The 21,958-nt window shown below is 46.5% G+C and overlaps 2 protein-coding genes across 2 annotated transcripts in view; both read right to left on the reverse strand.

The window, feature by feature from the left end:
* Positions 1–139: 139 nt before the first annotated feature.
* On the reverse strand, positions 140–7,770 carry LOC102306279 (PR domain zinc finger protein 12). Its single transcript, XM_005946759.3, has 6 exons — positions 7,162–7,770; positions 5,937–6,002; positions 5,697–5,821; positions 4,615–4,770; positions 3,651–3,765; positions 140–2,736 (listed from the first exon to the last, which is right to left on the reverse strand). The coding sequence occupies exons 1-6, from the start codon at positions 7,406–7,408 to the stop codon at positions 2,264–2,266; spliced, it is 1,182 nt and encodes a 393-aa protein (XP_005946821.1). The 5' UTR covers positions 7,409–7,770; the 3' UTR covers positions 140–2,263.
* Positions 7,771–14,152: 6,382 nt separating this feature from the next.
* Positions 14,153–21,958, reverse strand: part of LOC102310527 (far upstream element-binding protein 3) — a gene marked incomplete in the record, with an annotated part of 30,078 nt that continues 22,272 nt past the window's right edge. Inside the window, 7 exon segments of the mRNA XM_042213954.1 lie at positions 14,153–17,376; positions 17,465–17,568; positions 18,922–18,993; positions 19,129–19,197; positions 19,586–19,671; positions 21,162–21,232; positions 21,307–21,467. Of these exon segments, the coding sequence (XP_042069888.1) occupies positions 17,368–17,376; positions 17,465–17,568; positions 18,922–18,993; positions 19,129–19,197; positions 19,586–19,671; positions 21,162–21,232; positions 21,307–21,467 (572 nt within the window).

Genomic DNA, 21,958 nt, shown 5'->3' on the forward strand with positions numbered 1-21,958 from the left:
GTGTGTGTGTGTGTGTGTGTGTGTGTGTGTGTGTGTGTGTGTGTGTGTGTCACCAAGTGCTTCCTCACTGGAGCTTGTCAGATTGTTGGGTTTTCTCTGTATTATTGCAGGGTCTTTACCTTTGCCTTAGCTTACAGTTGTCATGAGGCGACTGCTGGGTGAAGATGAGATACAGTAACATTTTATTAAGAGTATATAGGCTCAAATACAGTGTCCCTTTTAGAAGTCAACATACTTCATTACCAATACATGTGCCATATATGACCTTCTACATATACATATACATATACAGAGATAAAGTGACAATAGAATTATGTTCTGGGCATATCTCATGTTTATATTCACATTCTTATCTTTGACGATGCTAATTTACACAGCAGGAAATAAGGCCTGACAGCTGGTTGTCAGTTAACAGGCTCAGTCAGTTATTAGTGTCTCTTGTCATCATTCTGAGCATCATATACACAAATCAGGCCTCAGGGTAAAAAGTGGGGAAGAGATAAAATTACAGTTCTCTTTTTTTCTATCAAACCTATCTGTTAGCCCGTTTAGGCCTGCTAATTAGTTAGCATCACAGCTAAAACATTATCAGCATTAATAATGAAAAAACAGTAAAACATGCTAAATTTCAGACTCTACTTACTCTAATAAGTGGTGAACTTCTTCAGAGGGATTTAATGACTTTTTAGCAGACTGATTTGTTGGTCAGTGATGTGTTTGTAGCTAACATGTTAGCATGCAGCTAACGCTGCACCAAATATCAAAACACAACTTCCTTCTTCAGTGGTGAGCATGAGATAAAATACATGAATGTATTCATTAGCCTGCTAATTTGCCTCAGCAGGCTAATACATTTGTATGAAACTATCTGTAACTACCACGCTTTGTTAGGCTAGCAGGTACCATTTAAGCTTAAAGTGTTTAAAACTAAAACTTTTAGAGTGAAAGTAAAATGATGCTCTACATTTAAAATTTTCATTTGAGCTTTTTTTAATTAAATACATAACGTGTAAGCTAAAGTGCTAGCGTGGTGGCTAATGCTGCATAACAAGGCTAAAGTGTCAATAAAGTTGCTCTGATAATAGATGAATGTAGTCACAAATAGTTATTTTATAATTAACTCAACAAACTAACACATTACTACTGAATTAGTATTCAGGCACAGCATGCAGTCCTGTGAAAAACTGAGTCCACCCCACGCTTCAGCGGTAAGTAAAACCAGCATTCATTCATGCACAGCTCTCTGAGGTCTGGACTTTGACTGGACCGCTGCAGCAGCTCCATTCTTGTCTTTTCCAGCCGTTCTGCTGCAGGTTTCCTGCTGTGCTTGTAATCAATGTCCGGTTTGGTCCGAGCTTTAGGTGTGAGACAGACGGCCTCACATCTGAATACTTTGGCATACAGAGGAGTTCATGGTTCATTCAGCGAGCCACCGTGCTGACAGTTGGTACGAGGTGTTGGTGGGGTTTGGAAACCTAAACTGAGAAGAGGCTTTCTCTAGTAACCCTTCCATCCAAACAAAGGGTGGACTTAGGATTTCACAGACTGTGTTGTTGTTCATCAGATTTAAATCATTTTGAAACCAGTTAAGCAGCTGATATGTCCTGTACTTTCTTTTCACTGTGACCACACCTGAATAAACTGACCAGGTGGGCTGTCTACCAGAAACTCAGTGTTGTCCTCTGAAGAAGTCTGAGTGTTGAAAGACTTGACGACTTTAGCATCTTCTTCTTGTTTTCACACATACATGACATCCTTTAACGGAGAAGCTGGAGCATGCAGACCAAAGCACGGCACACGTAAGCTCACAGACACAGATTCAAACATACATGAAGGACCGAACACGACTGGCCATGCAACAGGAGCATGCATCTTTTGTTTCAGCTGCTCCTCATGAAGCAGCGCATTCAGAACAAACTGTACCAGTGTGTGGGGTACGGGGGGCGGAGGGTCATATGTTGGCTAAAACTCATTTCCATGCACGTAACAGCGCCCGTCCCCCCCCACAGGAAGTGCCCTGGGTTGGGTGATGGAGCTGTTTGGAGGAGGACGTTTGTTTGTTGCCAGATGTGAGTTTAATGACGAAGCTTTGCTTTTTCTTATTGTTTCTGCAGAAGACGATGGCGCCCTCTAGTGGTTGGTTGGAAACATCTCTCTGTGATTGGTTGATGAGACGTGAGCAGGTTCCTGTCTTATTTCCAGCCTGAAACATGTCCATGTGCGCGTCAGTTATTTCAGCTCGTCTCCTCTCGCCGTCGCCTCATCACAGCACCATGGTGGGTATGTGGTGAACCAGCGACGCTGGGTGAGGCACAGCGGTCAGCTGGGGAGGGTGAGGAGGAGGCGGCGAGTGCGTCGAGTGCACCCCGCCTCCGCCTCCAACCACCAGTACACCTCCTCCTGGGGCGGCGCTGTCCCCCGTGGGGCGGTGCCTGGCGCTCTTCTGGTGCGCCCGCAAACCAGCCAGCTGCGAGTACGCGGACTGGCAGACGTGGCACTTGTAAGGGCGCTCTCCGGTGTGCAGCCGGACGTGGTTCCTCAGCGTGGATGACTGGCTGAAGCGACGGTTGCAGAAGCGGCAGACGAACGGCTTGTCCAGAGTGTGGATGCGCATGTGGGAGCGAAGGTTGCTGCGAGAGTTGAAGCCGCGGTGGCAGATAACACATCGCATGCGCCCAAGACTGGTGGAAGAGGTGGAGGTCGTGGAGGTGGAGCCTTCACAGGTGTGGAAATCATCTGCAGAGAAGAAGAAGAGCTTCAGACTGAACTCTGAGACCACCCTCTCACCTGTGGAGAGGAACCTTTCAATTCAACTTTATTTATACAGCACCAAATCACAACAACAATCGCCTCACAGAGTGTTTCCTTCCCACTGTCACTGTCAAGCTTCTGCCCCAACAGCACCTCTCTGAAACTTGGCTGCTGCTGCTGCTTCTGCTTCTTCTTCTTATTATTATTATTATTATTATTATTATTATTAGTATTATTATTAGTATTATTATTATTATAACATTAAATACGTATGGAACTATATATATGTTATTTATTTTTCCTATAATAATGATTGTTAGTTCTATGAATAGCAATCCAACAATAATATATTTGAACATATATGCATTAAATTTTTAATTTGTCACTTTATTATATTATTATTATTACTACAAATTTTAAATGTGTACACTTTTATACTAATGTGTACTTTAACTGCAATATTACAATGATATACTTATATTATCCATTATAACACACTCACACACACACACACACACACACACACACACACACACACACACACACTTTTAATAAAACCAAATATAAAATATACATTTACTTTTTAAATAGTTATTATTCCAGACTGATTAAAGATAAATTAAATATACATTATTTTTCACACACATTCATAATAATATTAATTTTTATTTTCCAAAATAATATTTTATATCTGAAAGAACTTCATGTGTAATAATAGTAATAATAGTAACAGTGTGATGGATTAAGGCCCTTTCGATGACTCCAACACAGATTTAATAAAATATCAATGAAACAATGTTTTTGCTGCTGTTTTCAGGGTGCTTGCAGCGCTGCTGGATGTTTGGCTAACTGAGTAGGTTTATGAATGACCTCACTGATCAATAATCAATAATGATTACCGCTCTTGGTCTTCTTGCTCTGTTCGTCCTCTCCTCCAGGAATTCCAGGGATTCCCAGGAATGTGTTGTGAGAGTTTCCGTACCAGACGAGCAGCTCCTGGTCGGGAGGGATGGTCTGAGGAGGGAAGAGGAAAGAGGAAGAGCAATAAATACTTGAATCAGCGTTTACTTTATCATAGCAACATTACTGCGTTTCATTATCACAGTATTATTGTTTTATTGTAAATATTTGATTCTTTCTTTCAAACTTGTCATAAATTCTGAAACATTTCAGAATTTATGTTTTTCTTTTCTTCAGTTCAAATCTGTTTAAATTTCAGCTGCATGTCGTTAACCTTCGAGCATCGAGTGGAGGGTTACGCTCAGACACCTGGAGGAGCCGGTCGAAGAACGGCGCCTGAAATCAGGCCGAGCTTCATCGCTCAAGGATTTATTTTAGAGAACAGGTGACGGCAGCGCGCTGAAGCTTCCCATGTTTCCTTCACGTGGATCTGGAGTCTTCTCAGGCTGATCTGAGATCAGAAGCTTTTCCAAACATGATGAAGCGACGTGGAATAACCACACCCTCCTCTGCTCCACTGCTCTTTTGGCTGTTTTGGTTGTTTCTGTAGTTGCTGTGCTGCTTCAGTGACCTTTGTGTGCATGTTTATGGTGTAAGTTAAGAGGCGTGTAGAGTCTGTAGAGGTGTGCAGTGATGTTGGGTTTATTCACTGAAACATGGTCGTCTTCCTTTATTTATTCCTTTGTTGTTCCAGCAGGCGGTTTGATAAAAGCAACGATAAATACTTCTGAGCAGACATGAGGAGGAAAAGATCCCTGAACCACCAAGAACCTCAGCCTCCAAACCACCAACATCTCTCCGTGAACGCAGGTGTACATGTACCTGGGTCACATGATGTCACCCTGCAGGTGGAAGCAGGTGCGATGATACCTGAGGAGCTGGAACATGACGAGTTTCACTAACCTCCACCGCCTTGTAGAAGATGCTGCTGCCGATCTGGACCACCTCGAGGTTCTGCTCCTGCTCGTTCCTCGCACACTTGATGTACGTCATCCAGCTCCTCTGGTCCTCCTGACTCGCATCGATAAAATACCTGACTGTGCCGTCCTCATTAAACACCTGAAGAGGGAGGCAGGAAGAAGAAAGTAAACACCATTTCCAGCTAAAGTCATTAGTTTAGTGTTCTCACTAGGGGGTTATTTCAAAGACCTCATACACAGATAATAACTAAGCTTTTTGACATGCTAACCAGTGGAACTGCATATGAGGATCAGTTAACAGTTAGTTATCATCCTGCTAATCTGTTGGTTCAGTTATTTTAATAGCAAGCTAAGAATCAGCATATAAGTTTGTAAGTTAGATTAGCCATGTAACTTGTTGCAAGTAGTTGGATAGTTAACAGTTAACCATGTTGTTGATAAACCAATTAGCTGGCTAGGTAGCAATTGACTTGTTAGTTAGGTGTGAGCTAGCTAGTATGCTAAAATCAAGTCACTAAACTTCTTAACCAGCAAACTTTAAGTAAATACTGAGGTTTGTCTGTAAAGGTTCAGCCAGCAGCCAGAAGACTCGATGGTTAGCACTGAGTTAGCCTTCAGCTATTTGTTTAGCAAGTATGTTTGCATTTAGCCACTTGCTCGCTGTGAGTTTTAAAAGTTAGCGGGGAGCTCGTTACTAGTAGGTGACTAATTAAGTAGAGTGTTAAAATTGAGTGAGTTAGTCTGACAGCTGGTAGAAAGTCGGCAGACTTCTTATAGCTTAAAGGGAGCAAAGACACGGCCCCAGAATCAAGCCTTGGGGAACTCCACATGGGGGCAACACTGAACCTAAAACCTTCCTCTGACAAAGACAAGGGTTTTTGTTTTTAATGATTTATTTATTTATTTTTGAGGAACACAAACAGCTGCTTTCCAGTAGAGGATAAGAAGGGTTATTTTTCATTATGAAACACACAAAGCTGCTCTAGAAAAAAAATCCAAGGAAAAAGAAAGACACCAAAACATGAGAGCTGGGACAGAGCAGTCTGAACGTGAACGTCGCCTCACCTCCCACATCAGGTTGTTGTTCTTGTACAGGTCGATGTGTTCAGGTGACACCAGGCGTCCGGTGAACGGACCCATCTCTGTCCCCGCTTTGATCCAGGTTTTAGAGAAAATGCCCAGACCTTCTCCTGGGACCACAGAAAACAGTAAAGAGAGGGCGTAAGAAGAACACGGCACCGGTGATCTGCGGCTGGTCTTTAAAGAGAGACCAGCAAACCCACAGAGGTTTACAGGTGAGCTTACCTGGGACTGAGCTCTGAGCGATGATCACCTCACTGGGTAAAACCAGGCTGGACAGCTTCTGCACCTCTGGACACAAACACAGCGCGCAGATTTTCATGTCAACATGTGTCACTCCTGCTTCTACAATTGGAATTCAAAAATGAAAATAGAAATGACAGCGCTGCTTCGAACTTTTTAAACGCATTTTAAACTGCGTCGGAAACGCTCGGAGCGCATTTTTCTGCCGGTTTATGGATGAAAAATTCCCCGAAAGATGAATACCTGATGGAAGCAGCAGGAAATGTTCCCGAGAACACGTCTACAATCAGGAGAACCCCCGGGACATTATATGGGAGAGCAGAAGGAGCGCGCGGGGAGAGAAAAGCGGGAGTAAAGGCGTGAAGATGAAAGCTGAGGCCGCCGCGGGAAAACGCGACACATCCGTCGGAGAGTTGACCCGGAGCATCCACCCGAAGCCCGGCCGCTCCTCCCAAATTATCCCCAACGAACTTCACCCAGAACGGAAACGAATTTCACAATAAAATCACATTAAAATAAAAAAGAAGTGAGCGCGCGGCAGCGAGAAACGGGCCGCGGCTCGCGCTTTGAAAGAGAGATCACGGACGTGATTACCGATCAGGAGCCAATCAGTCAGCAGCTGTTTGTTCATTAACAAACCATCCAAAGAATTTGATCAAATCTGATCAGTTATTGATGAGGATAATTAGCAACGAACAAACAAGAATCAACATTTTAAATTCATATTTAAACAGTTTAACAGATTTATTTTAAATACGAGTTTAAAGGTTAAATTAAATCTTTTTTCTGTTTCATTAAAGATTTTTATCTTTTTCGTTTTAGGCTCCAAAATTAAAACTTATGCGACACGTGTGTAAATATTTACAAATATTTACACATATTTGTAAATATAGAGAATAAATGAAACGAGTAAAAAAAAATCAGAAGAAGAAATGAGATCAATTATTGTTGTTGTTGTTGTTGTTGTTGTTATTAATAATAGTATTATAGTAGGATGAGTAAAATAATATTTTGTGTGTTTGTTTGTTTTTTGTGTTGTGTGATGTGTGGACATACTGCAAATCAATTTGCCATTGGAGGCAATAAAGTTACCACTGACATTATTATCATCATTATTATTATTATCATTATTGTTATTATTATTATTATTATTATGCTTGTTGTTATCTGGTGTCTCCGTTTCTGAGCTGTACGGTTGGTCACTGACCTCCGGAGAAGGACTGCGCGAGCACCTCGGCGGTGAACGCGGTCTTGGGGCTCGCGCTCGGGGCGGTGCGGTCCTCGTGCTGCAGGTGATGCTGGTGCGGGTGGTGCTGCTGCTCGCCCAGCACGTGCCTCCAGCGCCCGTACAGGAAGCTGTGCAGGATGTCCGAGGTGATGATGTCCGCGAGGGACAGCGGAGGCTTGAAGCCCGGCTTCAGGCCCAGAGAGGAGCCGGGCAGCACGGAGCCCATGGCGGGGAGAGCCGAAGGGAGAACCGAGGTCAGAGCTGGGGTCAGGGAGAAATCCTCCCGCTGAACAAATAAAAAAAAAAAACAGTCAAAAACTCCTGTTTTACATCGACCGAGGAGGAGACAGGAGCAGATGAGCAGCTTGCGTGTCTCAGTCAGAGGTGAAGTTAAAATCCTGAGAGGAGCAGGAGCAAAGCGGGCGCGGGCCGTGTGGGGGGGGTCTTTATATGGAGCTCCATCACCTCCTCCTCCTCTAACAGAGGGAGGGGGGAATCCTGCACGCGCTGTTATTGGCTCCGTTTACAGCTCGGCTCGTGACACCGACACCCCACCGGGAGGAGCGGAGCCGGGCCGGTACTGGACCGAGGCCCCGCGGAGGTCCAAGCCCTCTTAGGGCAGGACCTCACAGGGCAGGTGTTCACGCATGCGCAGGTCAGCTTCCTGGCGCTTGTTTCAGAGCTCACCTGCTCCTGCCTGAAGGCAGGGTTGGTAGTTTGATTTCAGCCCGCAGGTCAGGCTGATGGGCAGCTGATCAAACAAACAGCGATCAAACAGCTGATCGTTAAAAACAAAAACAGGAAATATTTCAGTTTACAACTACGTCACAAAACTGGGCGGAGACTAAAAGCGATAACAAAAATCAAATCCATCGATCAAATATGAGAAAAATGATCCTAACATCAGACTGAGACCCGCCCACAGCTCAGAAACTGTAACTGATGATAAACCGATGACTGATACATTGTTATCGTTTTAATCAAGCTGACGTAACAAATGCAGATGAATGTAAAATGTGTCATTTGTGTGTTAGAAATTCAATCTAACACAGATTTCTTCTGTTTAACAGGTTTGAAAATGAAGCGCAGGAATGTGTGTGTGTGTGTGTGTGTGTGTTTGGGGGGCTGAGTGACAGAGCAGAAAAACCGATTAGAGGACAACAGCTGCTTTCTTCATCACCTCCTCCTCATCCTCCCGCTGTCTCTCAACAGGATTATGATTCTCTCGCTCACTCTGATCTGTATTTATGAGCTTTTAAACATTTATTGTCCCCACACACACACACACACACACACACACCGTCATGAAGTAAGTGTGTGTGTACCTGTCTAGCTATCTTTGTGAGGACCGAAATCTGATCTGCATTCTACTCTACTTGTGAGAACAGTCACTTGTGAGGACACACACACACACACACACACACACACACACACACACACACACACACACACACACACACACACACACAGGTCACAAGTTTGAAGCCTTTTTGAGGCTCAAAATGTGGTTTTAGTGTCAGGGTTACAGTTAGGTATGGTCAGGGTTCATCTTAAGGGGCTAGGGAAAGCATTATGTCAATGAAGGTCCTCACTGGATAGCTGAACGGGGTTGTGTGTGTGTGGTGTGTGTTTGTCTTATTTGAATGTAAATATAAAATCCGACATCAATCTGCTCCGGGACTCCTCGGTGAGTCCTCGGTGTCTCCTCCCGGGCTCGGTGACTCCTCCGGCGGCCTCGGCCCCGGGTCTCTCTCGCCGCGCGTTCCCGGAGCAGAGCAGGGTTTTGCTGACGGGGACGCGCATGTATTGAAGCGGACACGCTTTAATGAGCTTCTCCGACAAAAAGGCCCGTGAGCGTGCCCGGTGTCCTCGCGCCTTTATCCCGCTCTTCACGGCCAATCAGGATCCACTTTAGGCGGGAAGTCAGGGGCGGGGGGGGCGGCAGGTGACTGGCACGCGTGAAGACAAGAGGGGGAGGCGGGGAGGAGGTGAAAGGAGAGGTGAGGAAGAGGTGGTGGGAACGCGCACAAATGGCGCACTGATATTGTTCCGCTAACGTGATTAAGCAGCGCTGCGGCCTCATTAGTATTCATGCGGCGCGCAGACGGAGCCGCAAATAATCCGCGTTTAAAAGCGCGTTAATGAGCTCAGCTGCGCGAGACCCCCCCCCCGCTCCGAGCCTCATCATCACCACCACCATCATCATCCTCCTCTGCTGTCAGAGGTCAGTCGTGATCGTCTTTCTGACCTGTTAGATTCAGTTTTCAGTTTTTTTGGAGACAAACCTGAGCCCTGCTCCGTGAGACTGTAAATAAAAGATGGCGTTAAACGTGATCTTCTGAGGCTGTTGTCTCCGCCCTCCTCTCACCAACGACCACACGGAACCACCCCAATCGGAGGTCGATCCGAGTCTGGCTCAACGTATCGGCATGTTTCAGCTGCTCAGGTTCAGGTTCTGGTTCGTTGTAAGTTGGAAAGTGTAACTTGAGCTCTGTCAGGTGTGTTCGGGTTGTAATAGAGTACATGTGCTGCACACTTACGTTTCTAAGACGAACCGATGCTTAGAAATGTTTCTGGAGTTGGCCGTCCGGCTGCGGTCTGGGGTGTGGGTCCCTGCTGCTGCGGAGTCGGGGTGGTCTGCCTCTCCCCACCGCAGGGAAAAGGGTAACACCACCTGGGTCTGGGTGCAATTCCCCCCTCCAGGGGCAAGGGTACCTAGACCCGGTTTGTAGAGTACGCTTGGGGAGTGTGATCGTGTGTACAGCGTCTCTTTATGTCTGTCTCCACGTTGGTTGAGTGTGGAGTGAGTGCACATGAGAGCATGAGGGTGGGAATGGATGTTTGTGTCTGTGTGTGCCTGTATGTCTGTGTCTATATGTCAGGTTGGGTATCAGACGCCACCTCTCTGGGGACACCTCAGGCCCTCCAAGGTTTGGAGGCCTATCTCCACCCACCACCACTTCCCCTGCCGGTGGCGGACTCCCTCAGGTGTCGGTGTGCTGGTGGTTCTTTGTGTCTGGGGGTGGGCGTCCGGGTACACACCGGCTCACTCCTTGGCGGCCGCTTGTCGGGGCCTGGGGCCTGGGGCTCGCTCGGGCCCCCTTTGGAGGTGGGGTGCCCCCGGCCTCTCGGCCTGGGGCTCGGTCACTCAGGCACAGCTGGGGGCCGGCGGAGCTCACGGGCGCGTCACTGCAACTCCCCCTGGCTTCTGCTCCGCGGCTGCTGAGTGAGCCCTCATCTGGGACTCTCCTCAGCTCTTACTGGGACAGTGGCGCGGCTGCCCCTCTGTTGGTCTTCCTTGGTCTCTTGTGTTCTGGGGGCCTCTGGATGTCTGGAGTTTTGATCTCCTCCATACCTGCTTCATCACCCTGGAGGACGGGGCTGTGGCCCCCCCACACTCCCTAGCAGATCGTTACATGGAGAAACCTTTGGAATGCAAGCATGCTGATCCACACAGGTATGCACACAGGTGTACACATGGGTATTCACAGACGCGGACTAAAGCTTTCTTGGCTGCTGCCTCAAAGCACACTGTGCGCTGTCTATCTTGCGTGCTGCACAATATCGTTTATTATTTAGTAACTATTGATATCTATGACTAGCTAGTTTATTGTGATGGTGCTTTGTTTTCTCTATTATTATGTTGCTCTTTGTTGTTTGCTGTCTCCTCTGTTTGTTTTTTTTGTTTGTTTTTTTTTCTCCATACAGGTGACCCAGGAGTTGTTTATTTTTCCCCCCCCTTCTCACCGTCTCTTCTCCCCTTTGGTTTTCTTTCTCTCATTCATTCCCCCTGTCCTATTTATTAAAAAAAAAAAAAATGACAAAGGATGAACTGAAGCTCTGCCATCACGTAATGTCGCATACTGCTGTTTCTGATGTCATTTAAAAAAAAAAAGAAATGTTTCTGCTCCGCGTGGTCATGTGACCCAGGGTGCTGAGGCGGAGCGTCTGCTCGGTCCTTATTTCTTCATCGTTTTCGAGGTTTCAAGACAAACTTCTCGCCTCACGCTCCTTCAACATGGTTTCAGGCAGAGGTCAAAGTTCAGCAGGGCGCTGCAAGCACAATTCAAACATGAGTCTGACTGAGGTTCAGTGTAGCGCAGAACAACGCCGAGTGCTGCGGACACGCTGTGGAACAACCAGGTGAGCATCTCTATGACCTCGCTCACATCAGGTGCACATCTGGTCTGCAGCTGCTCAGTAACAGAGGACGATGACGTCGCTCACTGTGTATCCAGTCTGTGACATCACTCATAGGTTCTCATTATTATTATTTTATGTTATCATCACTCAAGTTACAGTTTAACTTTGGTGCCAACGACAGTAAGTGTCAGTCTGCCGTCCAGCTGTTTGAGCTGGTGTGTGTGCGCGGAGGGGTGGGGGGTACAGACATGGAGGTACGTGTTAAAGACGAGTCACGCTTCCTTTGGAAGGATGTTCACCTGCTCACATCAAAGCTTTCTCCTCATTTCAAACTCAAAAGATGAAGCAGCAACTGTGGGAGCGTCCACAAACTTGTGGTCTGGCCTGTCCTCCGGAGCAAACAAAGCCTGGATGATGAACGAGGCGTCACGCTGCTCTGTAACCTCGGCTCTTTGCCTCGTGAAGGGTTAATGTTCATTGTAATGTTCTGTCATATCAGCGGGACAAACATCGACCGCAGGACTGAGACCGCACGAGTGCAGGCTTTTAGAGCAGCGCATTAATGAACACTGAGTCACGCGTCCACATACTTCTGCCCCCTGCAGCGAGGCTGGCAGACAGATTATTGGCCTGCTGGTCTCCGAGCTTCGGGGAAAAGGTTTGGACTGGATCCAGATCACCATTACTTTAATGTTTAATCAGGCCTGCCACAGACTCAGGGTTCATCTGTACTTACTGAGCTGCTTCCTGTACTTTACGACCGCCAACACTCTCCTCCGCACCGCAGCACACACTCACGCCGGTCCAGCTGTCTCTGTGAGGACCCGCGGCAATATATATAATGCAACATGGGGACTGTGGCGCTGACCCTGAACTGGATTCTACTGTGAGCGCGAAACGTGTTCAAATACTGGCCCCTGTGCAGGTGTCTGAGGATGGCACACTAAAACCTTCCATAAAGTCATCAGACGATAAGGAAACGTCCTATTTCTTTGATAAGTTACCAAAAGAATTGATAGCTGCCAGTTTCATACTGAATAATTACTGAAGTGCTGCACTCAGTGACTGCAGGGTCCCCTGAGGACGCTAATGACACCACAGTCCCCACACAGGCACATATACGAGTACACCTACAATGGCAGTAATAACAGAGCTCTCACGTTTTCCCTCCATCTTCATCACTTTAAACATTTGTCACTCTGTTCAGCGCAGTGGGAACAAACGCCTGTCGGTCAGCTTCAGGTTTACAAAAATAACGCCGTCTCGTCACGCTCATCGTGAAACAGATGCCATCTCTGAAACTTGTTGCTCCTGCAGGAGGCCGTGTTGGGGCGGGGCTTTTAACTCCGCTCAGGTGCCCGGCGCCTCGAGCTGCAGACCTGATGGATCACTGTTATTGATCCCCGGGGATCTGCAGGCGTGTGATTACAGTAATGCCCTAATGATGGATGACATCAGGCCGTCACTCAGACCATCTGTCTGCGCTCCGGGAACATGAATAAATGATAACTCCCACTTTTCATGTGAGAAGAACTGCTATGTATTTGTGAGGACCGACTCCACACCAGCTAATGAAAATTCAGAATCTAACAGACGAACAGAAAAATGTCTGAAGTCTGAGCTGCAGTTTGACCCAAGATGTCCCAGCTTTCCTCAGATGGCTTCAGGAATCCTCCCGGGTCTTCACAAACATCCGGCTGAAAACTTTAAATGTTGCAGGTTCTGGAGGTCCGCCTCTGTGGCAAACATGTTTTAACTGGAAGTTTGAAATCCATCTGAAAGATTTGGATTGGTTGGCTGAGGCACAGACTGCAGAGGGAGCGCTTTATATTCCCTGAACTGGCTCCACAACAGTTCTCACTTTCAAATGTGAAGACTTGGGGCAATTCGGATCGGATGATTCCAGCACAGCAACGAGTGTTAAGGTCAGTAAGAGTAAACCTTAAATCAGTTTCCTGATAGCAGAAACATCGATGCCACGTTTGGCAGTAATGGCTCAGATATGGCAAACTCAGCCTAGTGTGGGTCAAAGGAAGCCGTTTCTATGGAAACGATGAGCTTGGTTGTGTTGATGCACGCTCAGTCATCCAGGTAAGGAAAGCTTGATTCTGTTCATCTGGATGTTGTCAGTGAGAGGAACGTTTCCTCATCATCAGGTAACTCCTTCAGTCTCAGCTGACTGCAGGGTTCAACCTTATGAACAGGACATTGTGCTGGAGGTCAGTTTATCATCATTAATATGCAAATTCTTATGTCCACTGATCAATGTCCATGAGAAGCATTCACACAGAGCTGTGAGGCGGCTGCAGCATTGTTCATCAGTGCTGCATGTCAGCCATTGTGCAGATGTCCTGTTTATAAGGTTGAACCCTGCAGTCAGCCAACACTGAAGAAAACGTCCAGATGAACAGAATCAAGTTTTTTGGATGGTTTGCTGCTTGTTTACAGGCTGTGGTGGGAACCGCTCACCAAGGCTCTCTCAGCACTGCTGTTTGAGAACATCTGGGCAGGACTTGTCCGGAGCAGCGGCCGTCCACGCAGTCCACCACGCAGCTCTGAGACCGCAGCTCGTTCACGTTGACCCCATCTGAAGAGGCTGAACCTAAAATAACACCAAGCACAAACTGACGGGCGGTTTCTGTTTCAGACCTGCTCCAGAACTACAGCACTGGGTTTGCATCAGAAGTGTCAGAACTCATTAAAGGGAAGCAGCGGGTTTATGTAGAGATGGAAGACTTCATGAGAGGAGATGAACAGGTTTGTCACGTGGCTGCAGCTCTCAGCAGCTGAATGTTTGATATGAATGCACGTCACAAAGACACAGTCAGAAAGAATGAGCCCATTTATTAACCCTCATGTTAATCATCATCCTCGACCACCGACAGTCTCGTGGCTCGGGTTCATACACAACTCTATCTGTCAATAGAATCTAATAGAAAAATCTGCAGGTTACAGTTAGGACGTCTGTCCATTAGAAAAACAACAGAAACCATAAAACCAAAAAGCTCCCCGTCCCCCCTTCAGGACCGGGATCGGGACTGGGAAGTTCTAGGCTAGAGTGGAGCGAGCGTCGTGTCCGGTTCAGGTCCTGAGACGCTGCGAGAACCGGACACCAGGCCGGCGTCCGCTCCACCGTTAACAACTCCGGGGGGGGGGGGGGGGATTTACCCCCTTCACTATAGCTCCCCACGCCTCGGAGGGGCCACAACAACGAGCTGCGGGACTTCAACACGCCTGCGACGACAACGCTCAGCTCGTCTGGTCCAATTACAGGCGTGTTGAAGGTGGCGGCGTCCAGACGGGAACAGGAGAGGAGAGAGAGAGACAGTTAGCCTAGCAGTCTTGAGAATATAACACATATTCAGCTTCGGTTAGACACGACACGTGAATTAAACAATATCATCTTTAACAAAGTACATTTTAACTGGAGAGCACCCGCCAGAGTGGAAATTTACACAAACCATATCATCACATCGACAAAATGAATATTCATAACAGATTTAAATAGACCCCTGAACAGGAGAACTCATTATTATCGTCATTATTATCAGCATCATCATCATCACACATACACGAAGCAGAAGCACTGATTCAACGACAACCAGATCTCCCTCGACAAGACAAACCTCTCTGTGGTCCGACACGCACAACGTTCAGAGAACTGCTCTGCCAACACGCACACAGCGCCGAGCCGACGCACAAAATGAGCAAAAACGCACACATTTTCATTAAACGCTCAGCTAACAAACAAAACTTATAACAGCACACAGCGCTAGCATACATACGCTAACACGCACGCAAAGTTGAGCTAAACGTTCAGCTAACACACAGATTAAATTCTTACCACTTGCTTAGCTGATAACGTTCAACTAACAAGGTTTTGCTAGTAGGCAAAAATGATCAGCTAACAAACAGTGCTAACGCTAAGTGTAGCACATGTACAGATGAGCACGTTTTTAAAAAGTATCAATGAATGTGAATTTATGCACAAAACAATTTTATTGCTAACTGCATGTTAACGCTAAAGAAACTAATCAGTAGATTCAAAGTCCGGCTGCGTTTGAAAAACAAACAAACAAAAAAACACATTTACAATCTGTGCAAGTATAAAACAGCAACAAAACAATTGTACATTTATTTTGAAGTGTAAACCAGCCCTAATATAAACAGAACATACAGCTAATGTACAGCAGCCGGCTAGTTTGTTTGGCTAACGAACATTAAAGTCGTATTTACCGAGTCACTCGTTCATGCTAGTCATGCGGTTGAATGAGACAGATGGACGTTCAGCCTAGAAACGCTGTTTTTGGCCTTTTGCTAACACATCAGATTACACCATTTAGCAGTAACAGTGTGAGAGCTCATGCTTCCACGTTCAGACATTATCCCGTACAGCTCTACTTCTCTAATATACTTTTCCTCTAAAATGTTTACAAAATCTCCACGATCTGCATCAGGTTAAATGTTATTGGTCGTTATTTACAGTCTGTGCAACACGTCACGAGCGCAGAGTAACACCAAGTTCCCAAACAGTCACTACTGCTACGTTCCCCACAGCTATACGTAATGTAAGTCGTTAGCCACACAACGTGACGACTGCTGGAACCTGTGAAAGGGATTTTCTGTTCCCCGTATGGCTTTTAGTTAGACTGCCCGACATGTCAGGGAACTTGAAATAAGCTTAGCGCTTCCTGAGATGGAAACGAGGCTTAGAGGTTAGCTTAACCATAAAGCACCTAGGGAACAAAAATGGGAACATATAACCTTGGAACAAAGAAGCCTGAGAACTTAGGAACCTGGAAACTGGGAAGCAACTTTGGGAACATGTGACCTTAGGCATAAATGATCTTGAGAACAATTTTGGGAACGTGGTTTTGTAGACCTACCCGACACCTGGTTAACACACAACAGACAAGCACGGTGTTCAGTTAGCACATTCATTCAGCTAGCCTTTGTAACGTGCGCATAGAAAAAAAACAAACAACCCCACAGCAGCTAACGTAGCGCTCGGACAGCATTTCCATTTACTTACATTCAGCTAACAGGCACCACTTAGCTAACGAAGCACAGCTAGCAGAAACATTCACACAGCTGAGGTAACACACACGTTTGTTTAGCTAACACGGAATCGATAACTTCATTGATCAGCTCCTGAAATTTCCTCTAAAAACAAATCAGAAAATAGAAATGCGACCAACAACAACAATAATAAAGTTCACTCAAAGAAAACTTATCTTCCCAGACTCGGTCATAAAAGCGGAGGCAGGAAAACGTGGCGGTGACTGGAGGTTAAATCGTGTGAGAATACAAAGCGTTAGACCACAGAGAGATCTGGCTTTAGACAACGCAATACAAGTCGCTATTTATTCATTGTTACATCATAAAAACCTAAAGAAATCACTATAAAGATACAAGAATAAGAGCTATGGTCAAACCAAAAGAAAACAGTAATGCATCATTGCACCTCCAAGTTGGCGACTGAACAGGTAAAATTAGGAGAAACAGACCCAGCGAGCAGATTTAGTACAAAAACTTTACATTTCCATCCGATGTCATTAAAACGGTTTGATGCCAAAATAAAAAACAAACTGAGTCAACACACAGCCTGACGCATGCTTTAAAACATTATCATAACCAAAACAATGATAATAATAATAGTAATATCTGATTTTCATACTCAAGACTGCTAAGCCTTATACCGTTTTCTTATTGGAAAATAAAACTAGACAAAATATAGATTATACTGGATTTCGTTTTGTTCAAAGCCACACGGATACATCTTGAAATTCAAGTTTGATAAAAAATAAAAACAAAGAAAAACCAGGTCTACACCGCGGGAGACCGGAGGCTAGTCCAAAAACATCTGCCTGACAAAATATCGACTTTGTAAGGTTAAAAAACAGAAAGAAAGTTCGTGATTTTTCAGTTAATCCTTAGTTTTTCTCTACAAAAGGAGGAGGAAGCGGCAGAGCGTTGCTAGGAAACCCCGATTCGGACGCCATCGACAACCATCCGAGGCCTTCGCCGGTGAGGGAGGAGCCTCTAGTGATCCTGAGAAGACAGGAAGTGACAGTGACATTTAGCCGCCGTGACCAACGGGAGGAGGACATCGCTGTGAAGCAGAAGGCGCCTGTGTTACCTGTATCTGGGCGGGGTTCCACAGGTAGGGCTGCTGCTGCTGTCTGTAGTATTCTGCTAATGCTGCAGTGTAGTCTGGCACCGAACTCTGCTGAGACGACTGAGCTGCACGCACACACACACGCACACACACACACACATACACACAGACACACACAGACACACAGACACGCACGCACACACATTACTTCAAAGCCTCTCGAGCTTTCTAAAACGTTCACTTTGATGTAGTGTGATGTTGTTCATCAATCAGCTGGTTTTACATGCAATGAGGCCAAACTTGACATTCACATTACAAATCTCCCTGAGCAGGAGCAGCACAGGTAAAAACAGGAACTGTCAGCTGCCTGCTGCCCTGCACACACCTGTGCACGCCTACCTTTGTTCTTTAGCTCAACTTGTAACGCACACCTGACAGCCGCTCAGAGAGAAACGCAGAGAAGTGACTTTTCTTTCTGAGACGGAGGAACAGCCTGAAGCGTTACCAGTGTTGGAAAGTAACAGAGTACATGAATCACCGTTACCTATTTAAAATACAAAATATGAGTAACTGTATTCCGTTACAGTTACAATTTAAAAAGGTGGTATTCAGAATACAGTTACTTTGTTGAAATAAAGGATTACACGGCGGTCTTTTCCTGTTTCATATGTTTGGCTATGCCCTCTCTGTTTTTGGTTTCCATGCCGGTGGAAACCCAAACAAAACACGCATTAAGAGGCTCCAATGTCTGTGTCTCAATCTCACGGCCCACGTCACCTCTACATGTGGCCGCATACTGACATGAAGAAATATTTTACTGTTCAAAAAATGACTTAATAAGAAGGCAACAGGCAGAGTGTTACAGGCATCGCCCTGAAGAATGTAGCCTCGTGGGCAGTGTAGCCCAGCTGTAAGTAAGCTGTTAAGACTCGACTGTACGCTGTGTTCGTGTTTCCTCTGAAACAATAAGCTCCGTTGGAGCCTTTCAACGCCTCTCTCTGTCTCTTGCTAGCAAAGTCGACCCAGACAACAAAGTAAAGCTAGTTTTCAGCTACGAGCCCGACACGAACCCGACGTATCAGCCAGAGGTCCCTTTACTACGGTTCGGAGCCGCTGACCTGTTTTATATACGCGAGGAACAGTTTTCTATACGAGATCGCTGCAAAAAGTGCAGCCTTACCTAATGTGCACCTGCTGTTACTTATTATATTAAGATTTAAACATCTAGCTGGTGTTGGTGTGGAGAGTAACCTTCAGTAATAGTAATAAATCACACAGCAATAGGACATTCATGTAGTTGTAAAAAACAAGGTAATATATTAAGTAATCCAAAGTATTCAGAATACGTTACTCTCATTGAGTAATGGAACGGAATACGTTACAACATACATTTTGGGGCATGTAATCTGTAATCTGTAATGGAATACATGTTAAAAGTAACCTTCCCAGCACTGAGCTTCACATGACACACGTCTTACTCTGTTTCTTGTAGTAGTCCTCCCAGGCCTTACTGTAGTCTGTCATCAAGCTCTGAGGCTGGTTCTGCTGACCTGGACACACAGACACACACACACACACAGTCAATGTCACTGCTCGGAGCTCAGATACATAAACATCACACATTCATATACAAAATATGTTTCTGTCACAGCTCTGTGTGTGTGTCTGTGTGTCTGTTGACTTGCCTAGCTTCTTATAGTACTGCTCCCATGCTTTAGAGTAGTCCATCTGTCCTGTCTGAGCCATACTGTGACCTACACACACACACACAGCCTTTCTTTAGTCTAGAAGCTAAGACTTGTGTGTGTGTGTCCCTGTGTGTGTGTGTGTGTGTCACTGTGTGTTGTTGTGTGTGTGTCTGTCTGTGTGTGTCCCTGTGTGTGTGTCTCTGTGTGTGTGTGTGTGTGTGTTGTGTCTGTGTGTGTGTGTGTGTGTGTGTGTGTCTCTGTGTTTGTGTGTCGTGTTGTGTCTGGTGTGTGTGTGTGTGTGTGTCTGTCTGTGTGTGTGTCTGTGTGTGTGTGTGTGTGTGTGTGTGTGTGTGTCTGTCTGTGTGTGTGTGTCTGTCTGTCTGTCTGTCTGTGTCGTGTGTGTCTGTGTGTGTCTGTCTGTCTGTGTGTCTGTGTGTGTGTGTGTGTGTGTGTCCTGGGTCTTGCTGTCCTGGGTTCTGCCAGCTGGTCTGGTAGGTGTTTCCCCAGACACCGGTCAGGAAGGTCTGCCCACTCCCACAGCTGCATAAAAACATGTGTTTAACACACAGCTGGCTGAGTCAAAGACACACACAAAACACACACACACACACACACACACACACACACACACACGCCCGTGTCCATCATCATCAGCGTCTCAGCATGAGGCCGTTAGACAAACGAACGCGACAGAATGCAGAGGACAGTTAAACGAATCAGCTGATGTGGCGGAGCGCCCACAGCCACGCCCACAGCTGCCTCAGACTTACACGGGCCTGCGGCGCTGCCGTGGTCGTGTTGGAGGTGGAAACGTCACGTGTGTGGACCGCGAAGGTTTTCATCGTGACCACAGGAAAACAGGTCACACTCGTAGCTCTTGAACTTCTCCATGAACCGTCATCACACGGCGCCATCACGGAGCACGCCCACAGCAAACATGGCCTCCGCCCTCACTCCCCCTGAGGCAGAGCGTGGAACTGCTCGTTTAGAGAACGTCACGTCATTAGGGTTTCTCTCAGCGTTTTGATCATCGATTAGAATCGACTCTGGCTTGGATGGCGTGATATCGATTCATTAAAATCCTGAATCGATTTTTTAATATAAATTTATTTTGGCCGAAACGCCAGAATCTCAGGTTCAGCCTCACAACATTTCAACAACCACCAAACAGCTGAAACACTAACTGAGAACACGACTCTGCACAGAGACGTGAACACACAGCGCCGACGCATCAGAGTCAGCGAGCTGCGACTTTCTCACCGACGGCACGGACACGCCCGGGGCTGAAAGCCGACAGCTCGCTGACTCTGACGTTTCGGCGGGTCGAGCTTTGTGTTCACGCCCTTTTTGCGCCGATTCTGAAGCAGTTAGTTTATCTCTGAACCTGATCCAAACTACGCTCCACATAAACACCGTCATGAACTCACTCTGAGTTTTGCTGTTTTGCTTCGACCACGATCTCACTTCATGCACAGCACCCCCCCTCTCCCTCTCCCCCCTCCCTCTTTACCCTCCACAGTGTCAGCTTTGTTTTATAGATATAAAAAATATAGATACGCACTGATAAGTGATCAGAGTTATAATATTTCTGACTGTCTGAGGCAAAATTTCCCTGATTCAAATCGAATCGAATCGATTCCAGAAATCAGTGACGATACCCAACCCTAGTTTCCATGGTTACCTGAAACTACCTGTTAGGTATCACATTTACCTGCAGTGAAGTTAGCAATGCCTTTAAACAGTCAGCCAATCAGAGCGCAGCTGGCTATCATTACAACAGGATGTTCAGACTCAGAGCGGGGGTGGGGAACTCCAGGCCTGAGCAGCTCCTTTAAATCAGCTGTGATCATCTAAAAGCTGCAGGCCTGGACTTCCCCACCCCCACTGTAGAAGAACACCAAAGCAGCCCCGCCCACTCATGGACTGGACTCGCTCCATGGGTGCAGCGTCCTTCCTGCTTCTGAGGGACGTGGATCACGGACGTATGTGCTGCGTGACGGCGGCGTGCGCCAAGATCTGAGGACTCTTACTTCTGGTGTGCAGCGGGACCCTGGGTGAAGGGGCTGAAGCCGAACCCTCCGTTACTCATGATACCCGAACCCTGTGGGAGGAGACACAGGTCAGCGCTCGTTCTTCGAGCTCAAGCATCTACAGAGGTGCGCTTGTTTTACATACCCCGATCTTGTCATCTATTAGCTGGCGAGCCAGGTCCATCTGCTGGGCGGTGCCTCTGATGGTAAAGACCCGGGTGTTGGGGTCAGTGGAGGGTGGGGGGTTCCTCTGCAGCTCCACGTGAGCTCCAGACTGCTGGTTAATGCTCTTGATGGTTTCTCCACCTGCAGACACAAACAACAGGTGTCATTCACACAGCTGATCAATATGAGCGCCGGGGGCGGCCCCGGGTCAGCAGGACTGTGCAGAGGTTGTGAGTCCTTCAGCAGGGCTCAGTGGTGTCACTGCTGGGAAAACGAGACAAAGCTCAGGTGGAAACCATCGGATGAAGATGTTGGGAGCATCCGACAGACGCTCAGAAGCGCTCAGAGTAGAAAAGAGTAGACCCTGTTGTTCTTTGCTGTTTCTGACAGAAACAGACGTGCTTCATTCATCGGTGGGATTTTAATGTGTTTACACTCAAAGTAAAATCATGTTGCAGGATGCTGCATGGAATCAGGGGATGACCTCGATGGCTGGGTTAGCTTAGCACTCTTGGACATGTCGGTCTATGTGACTTTATATTAGAGCTGGGCGATAGAACGATAACAATATGTATTGTGAAAAACTTTTTCTCGATAGAAAAATTAAACTATTGTGATCGACCTCACCGCTC

The sequence above is a fragment of the Haplochromis burtoni genome, unplaced genomic scaffold, assembly GCF_018398535.1.
Source record: "Haplochromis burtoni strain Fernald_Lab_line unplaced genomic scaffold, NCSU_Asbu1 Contig_501, whole genome shotgun sequence".
NCBI classification, from domain to species: domain Eukaryota; kingdom Metazoa; phylum Chordata; class Actinopteri; order Cichliformes; family Cichlidae; genus Haplochromis; species Haplochromis burtoni.